General features: G+C 43.0%; 1 protein-coding gene across 2 annotated transcripts; it reads left to right on the plus strand.

The window, feature by feature from the left end:
- The first annotated feature begins 22 nt into the window (after positions 1-22).
- LOC114582640 (toll-like receptor 12) lies at positions 23-6,355 on the plus strand. 2 transcript variants are annotated; one of them, XM_028703813.2, is made up of 2 exons: positions 23-161; positions 3,282-6,355. In XM_028703813.2, the coding sequence occupies exon 2, from the start codon at positions 3,336-3,338 to the stop codon at positions 6,159-6,161; it is 2,826 nt and encodes a 941-aa protein (XP_028559646.2). In that variant the 5' UTR covers positions 23-161; positions 3,282-3,335; the 3' UTR covers positions 6,162-6,355. The 2 variants fall into 2 exon arrangements, with proteins under 2 accessions (XP_028559646.2, XP_077773341.1); XM_077917215.1 differs by lacking the exon at positions 23-161 and adding an exon at positions 276-2,219.
- Positions 6,356-7,139: the final 784 nt, after the last annotated feature.

Raw genomic sequence — 7,139 nt, forward strand, 5'->3', positions numbered from 1 at the left:
GCAAGTTAAGGCAGTAATTTAAAAACTGGAACTCTATGCAGAAGTGAGAACTTACTAGAATTGTGCCTTTCCTACTTCCTCATCTAGAAGAAGCCTTTTTATGTGTTTTCCCTTTGCAAACCACAACTACATGAAGCGTCTTTGCATGTTGCTGCTTAGAGGTAAGTGACTTATGAACAATGGTCTTGCACACTTGTGGATGGGAATCCCCGCACACCACAGGTTGTCATTTGGACAGATCTCATGGGGCATTCAGCTAGGAACTGTTATAGAATAGAAAGGGTGGAAAAGCTTGGTGAAGAACAATGCTCTATAACTTGGGCTTGGACAGTACGGCCAGATGGGAGCAAAGGGTTAGGGATGGGTTGACATGGGCTTTGCATGTAAGCAAGCTGTGGGAAAACACTCTGAGATGAAAGAGTGGTGTTGAAGGAAGCCTCGATATAAAGGAAGAGCTTCTTTGCAGTGGCATGTATGGCTTAGGGACGGAACTGGGAATAAGTCATTAGATTCTGGAAGATGTATGAGGCAATACCAGAACTTCCCTTGCCCTTTCTGAGGTCCCAAAGGAGGACTTCTGGGTGACCCTGAAAGAAGTTATGTACTGTGGCTGTCACTCTGGACCTATTTAGACACCCACTTTCCTAAGGAGCAGGAAGTTTCATGAGCAAGCCGTTTCCTTTGGAGGAGAGATCGCTGGAAAAGCACTTTTGCTGCTTCTGGCTGCTCATTTCTCTTTCTAAAGGAAGATTATGGTTCAGTGCCCCAGGATGGTTGCTTGACTGCTTTCCTCAACAGGAGCTAATGATAAGGAGATATTTGAGGACTGACAGTTGCTTCTACATTACTGGAACCACCATCCTTTGTTTACGCATTTTTTATGGCACATCTGAACAGTGTCACTGCCATAGTGTTGATGTCTAGTGTTTTCCTGTATGGAATATTCTTTTTCAAATGCAATTAGTGACAATGTTGTTCTGCAAGAAAACACAATTGCAGGACCAACTGCTGTTGAGGATTTTTAGAACTCCCGTGCCTTTAATTCTAAATATCCCATGTGCAGGTCTCACCCATTTCATTGATTTCCGCTTTCTCCTGATCTGTAATGAATCGGTTACTGGTTTCCTTGCATATGTTTCTTTCTGTTTGTAACAAAATAGTACAATTTCACTATTACAAAAAGAGAGAGAGAATAAATGAGCAGTTGAAACTTCCACCCTTCATAGGGGAACAGAAACTGGTGCTGGGACAACTAAGGGTTTGTCCACTCTTCTGCTTATCCCATGCCTAGAAAGTGTGGGTCCAAGCAGTTCTTCATTTATCCCATATTTCTGGGCATGGGTCTGACTGATTTTCCATTTGCCCCACTGCTTTCCTCTGGAAAACCCACTGTTTACCTCTAGATTGAAGCAAATGTCAATCCCAAGAAAGCTTGGTTGATGTTTGCTGCAGTTCAGTGGTATGCAGTGGCTTTCCACAGAAAAGCTGATGAGCTTTAAGAAAGACTATTGAAGATGCAACTAAAAGGACATTTACCAATCTCATGGCTGTGATCAAGAGAAAGAGTTAAAATGAAAAGGACTTGCAGTCAGCCCATTTGCAATTAGGACCAGAAAGGGGATCTGCCAACCAGGACTTAATTGTGAATATTATAGAAGGTTTTTTTAATTGTGTGGAAAGGGATGCGTGTTGATGAATAAAATGTAATATTGCATTGAGCTGTGTAGAACTTTTAATTTCACCCATGTAATTATGGGAAAGCAATGTCTCAGCAGGACTGAGGGGCTCTAGTATAGAAACAATTTTTTTGTGTTTTAAAGAGCATTACTAGAACTTGGGAAAATTACACCTCTCCAGCTCTGAGAATGGGGAAGATGTAAGGCATCTGTTTCTGAAGAAATAGTTTCTCTTTTTCATTTTGCAGTTTTGAAAGAGGGAGACTATGTGTACAGAGTTTGTATTTGGAGTCAGTTAAGAGTGGGGGGGTGGGGGGCGGGGTGCAACCTGGAAGGCTGCCTTGAAGGGATCCTCAGGGATCTTCTGCCTTGTGATTCTTGGCTTCCAAATACTGTATACATTTTCCATACATTGGTAAATAAAAAAAGAAAGTGCTCCAAACATTGTAAATATTACAAAAATGCCTGTGTTCTCTCACCCAAAGGTACTCAAATCTAGGTAGAGATGCCCTTGGAACTTCTCATAGCCTGGGGGACTCTGGGGTATGCAACACTATTTTTTTGTAATATTTGATTATTTACAAATATACACAGGGATATGGGGGGGGGGGAGAGACCAAAGAGGTGATTTGCACATCAGTTCCCTAGAGACAAGCAATATGCAGCCAGCCCTGACTCCCCAATGACTGCTCCTCTTAACCAAACAGGAAAGGTATTCGTGGTTGCTTAATTAGTGTCGTTGTTTCTTAATCTGCCACACCTACATAAACAGATCATCAACTGGCTATCAGGTCCTATTAAGCCAATAACTAACATACTATAACAGGAGTGAGGAACTTCAGGTCCAGTGGCTGAACATGAGCCTCCAGTCCTCCCTATCTGGTACTTAAAACACTCTCCAGGCCACACCCTTCATTGGCTCTGCTTCACAAGGCTTTTGCCTGGCTAGGATTGTTCTTGAGCTCTGATAATAGCCGCTTACCTGAATCAAAGGTGAGTGGTGGTTGCAGCCTCTTTGTAGCAGCTGGCCATTGGGTCCTCCTCTGGTCAGCTGCTATGAATGGCAGTATAGCTCACCAACAACAAATGTGAACTGCCCAATCAGGAGTAGGTTGGGGGGCAGAGCCTGGGCAGTGGACCAGAGTGTGGAAGTCTTCATTCTGGTCCACCCCCTGGAAATATAAGCCGACTTCACCCAAGTATGATGCATTGTCTTGTCCCATTTGTTTAAATGTATTGTTGCCTTCACTCACATTCAGTGTGGGGAGCTGTGAGTGGGTCTGCAATGCCTCTTGCTTGTCTGGATGAAGGATAGAGCTGTTGGCAGGTGTGTGTGTTAAACTAGACGACTGTACAAAGGTTAAAATTTACATTAGTTGCCCCACCCATCACTGGTCCTTGGAAGGTTGCCCAGAATGAAACATCCACCACTCAAGTGCTAAACTATTAAATTTCAAACTGTGTTCAAAAGAACAGAGATCTCCTGGGCTTCTTTGAAAGCTGATTAGATTCCCAAGCTTTCATAGAGGAAAGATGACTAATGATGATGGTGGTGATGATGATGCTGAACAAAGTGAACTCAAACTGTTTGTTTTTCTTTGCCAGGTTACTTGGCACCTCTAAGGTGATCCAAACTCTTCAGCTGTGGAAAGGAGGCCAATGCAACAGAGAGGAACAATGCTGGCCATCTTGGTGCTTTTTTCCTTGGGACAATCGTTCTCTCTTGCTTTGATGAACCTAAAATGCTATACCATTGAAGGGTCACTGATGCCTTATGTGGTGCGTCGCTTTCCCAGCTGCTCTCCACCTAATAGCACCAGGCTGATAGTGAACTGCCAGAATGTATGTTCCTTGCCAGAAGACATCATCGCCGTCCCCAAGGAGGTTGAAGCACTCTGTCTCTCAGGGGACATTAAAGTCTTGGAAGCTCAAACCTTCCAAGCTTTTCAGGAACTCCACTATCTGAGACTCATAATAAAGAAGGATGTTGTTATCTCACCCAGGGCTTTCATAGACTTGAATAAATTGCAGTACCTTTTCATCGTATTCCAGAATCTTCAGTCTTGTTCCAAACTCATTGACATTTGTGAAACCTTCTTCCCTATGCCCTCCCTTCAAACTCTGGTCCTAAGTGATGTCAGTCCCACAGGAGGAGATATAACACTGTCTCATCAACTCCAACTGCTCTCTGTTTCTAGATGCAGCTTGAAACACGTTTTGGAGCTGCTCCACTTCTTCCTCTCATTGAAGTCATCACCTCGAGGGTCTGTAAAGCAACTCATGCCAGATTCTTTTTCTTCCTCTTTGTCTCAAAAGCAGCATCCTAGCAGCTTGGCTCCTGCTGTCCCTACCTCATGGTCTCAGAAAGAGGGAAAGAGTCCTGAAGGCCAAAACAGATGTTTTCTCCAGAACCTAAGATGGAGCTTTTCCCCTCTGACTCTGGGTGAGATCCTAATATTAGCATTAGAAATAGAAAAACTTGACTCCCTTTCACTGGAAAACACCAACCCAAGGTTCAAGAGCCAGACCTTCCCAGTCTGTGATTTGGCTTCCCTTTTCTCCCTCCGTTCTCTGTCACTGTCCCGGATATTTTTCAAAACCTTTGATGCTGTAAATTATGATGCCTGTCGCTCTCTGGAGAAATTAGCACTTGTGCGGAACCAACTAGAATATGTAGATTCTTTGATTCTATACAAAATGCCCCAGCTCCAGCTTTTAGATCTTTCTATAAATAACCTCCACTGGGGCCTGTGCCCACCAGTGTATAAGAGGATGAATTTCACCTCTAAGCTGCAGATTATGAATTTCTCAGGAAATAATGTCAGCAACCTCCAAGCCTACGCCTTTTCCTGCCTGCCATATTTACAGGAGCTCTTACTCTATGCCAGCAATATTAAAAGGATTGATTCAATGGCATTTTCTGGACTTCATCAACTTAAGGTACTCAATCTGGAAGACAACTACATTATTCATTTGACAAATCATTCCTTTTCTTCCCTCTCCACGTTGGCCTTCTTGAACCTAAGGCATAACCCAATTGAAGTGCTGACAACATACTTCTCTCAAGGTCTCAATATGCTCAGAGAACTACAATTTGGTTTTATGAATTATGGTGACCTGGATGTGGGCTTTTCAATCCCTGGCCTTGAAAGTCTTGAACTTCTATCCAAATCCAGAGTTAGATTTAGAAGACAAAGCATGGAGATGTTTTCCACTTTGGAGAAATTAACACTCAAGTGTAATCAGCTTGAAGTGGACTCATGCAAATCGCCCTCTTTCCCCAAAGTAAAGGAACTTCATTTGTCAGGATTCATTTTTTCCTGTAATACCTCTAGGCCTTTTTTCCATGATTTCCCTCTCCTAGAAAAACTTCACCATAGTGTTATCGTACAGGGTTCTTACAGGGGACACTTCAACTTTTCCCATTTATCAAACCTAAGGGTCTTGGTAGTTTTTAACCTTGCAGATGCAATTAAAGATATTCCTAAAGCTGATGCCCAGTATCTCTTCCAGAACCTCACTCACCTGGAGGTATTGCACTTGATGGAATCGGGCCTGGAATATGTATCCCCTGTTTTATTCCGGGACATGAAGAGTTTGCAGCTTCTTGTGTTGCAAAGTGAATTAATCCTTACCCTAGATGCTAGCTTTCAGGATCAAATGGGGCAACTAAGGTACTTTTACCTGAACACAGGCAACTTTGGGTGCTACTGTTCCAATGCCTGGTTTGTCAGCTGGGCATCAGGAAAGAAAGACCTTTTTGTATCTATTGTACACCCACTGAGGTGCCAGCAACTGACAACGGCATTGAAATCTCAGAAGTTCTTGCAATTTGTTGAGCACAATTGCATCCTGAAGGTAGACTTCATTCTCTTTATGGCCACTTCCTCTCTGATCCTCTTCCTCATGTCATTCCTATTGATTCATGTCACCTGTGGTTCAGAGCTCTTCTTCCTCATCTACATACTACGAGGCTGGTGGCATAGACTGTGTGGTGAAATAGGGAAAGGCAAGAGGTTTGAATATGATGCCTTCGTGTCTTACTGCAGGCAGGACCAGAATTGGGTCCTTCAGAACCTGGTACCCAACCTAGAGCGCAATGGTCCTCCCTTCCTGAAGCTCTGTCTACACAGTAGGAACTTTGTGGTGGGCAAGGCTATTGTGGACAATATTATGGACAACCTCTACAGGAGCCGAAAGGTCATCTGTGTGATCAGCCCACACTCCCTGTGCAACCATTGGTGTTCTCTGGAGTTGAGCCTGGCTACGTACCGACTCTTGGCAGAACCAGATGACACACTGATTCTGGTGTTCTTGGAACGCAGGTCCAGGTATCAGCTTTCATCTTACCATCGGTTGGCCAAGCTGGTAAAGAAGAAGACCTACATAGACTGGCCTGAGAAACCAACAGCTCAGCTTGTCTTTTGGGATAGGCTGAGGAAAAGTCTTAAGCAGCCCTGTGGTGACGAAGAGGGGGCAATCTGAAGAAATTGCTACTTTAAATCTCTGAACTGTAGTTATAACTGCCAAATCTGCAAGATTAGGACATTTATTCTATTCAGGACCGTCTGTCATTTCCCCCATGCCCCCCCCCCCCGAAATAGCTTCAAAGTATTTTCTATATAATGTTTGCTCCATATTTGTTTCCAATATTTCAAATGAAGATATAGTTGGGATAATGCCATGATTACTTAATAATGCTCCCCCTACCCCTTTCTTTCCTGGTGTCTTTTAGCTCTTCTCTGAAAAAAAGGGTAGTTGAAACTTTGCTTACTATTTTTTTTTAAAAAAACGATTAAAAAATCTTAGATTTTGAAACTGAATACTGAATTTGGGTAGAATCTATAACAAGATCAGGCGAAGCGAAGCTAAGGGCCAGTTACAATGATCAGAGTAAAGTGAAAACAAAAAAAATTCCTTCCAGTAGCACCTTAAAGACCAACTAAGTTAGTTCTTGGTATGAGCTTTCGTGTGCATGCACACTTCTTCAGATACACAGAAGATCTGAAGAAGTGTGCATGCACACGAAAGCTCATACCAAGAACTAACTTAGTTGGTCTTTAAGGTGCTACTGGAAGGAATTTTTTTTGTTTGTTTTGACTATGGCAGACCAACACGGCTACCTATCTGTAAACAGAGTAAAGTGGTAAAGCTTGGCTTGGATGAGACCTCTTCAGAGGGACCAATGAGCCTTTCTCCTATACGAAGTACCCTAGGGAATCAGTTATTTGTACTGGAGATAACCTTGAAGAAAATTAATTTCTTAAACAGTGTCATGCGCTTGTTATCTCTGAAAACACACATCCACAGCTGTTTCCCCTCTCCCAGCCAGTGTTCCAGAAGTGCACCTCACAAACAAAGATCTAGAGAACCTTGTAAAAATAAAAGCAGAAAGGAAAGGAGAAAGCTTCCACTTCCACACCTCTTCTGCTGCAACCCTTCATGTGAGTTGCTTAATGTGGA

Source organism: Podarcis muralis, chromosome 13, assembly GCF_964188315.1.
Source record: "Podarcis muralis chromosome 13, rPodMur119.hap1.1, whole genome shotgun sequence".
In the NCBI taxonomy this organism is placed as follows: domain Eukaryota; kingdom Metazoa; phylum Chordata; class Lepidosauria; order Squamata; family Lacertidae; genus Podarcis; species Podarcis muralis.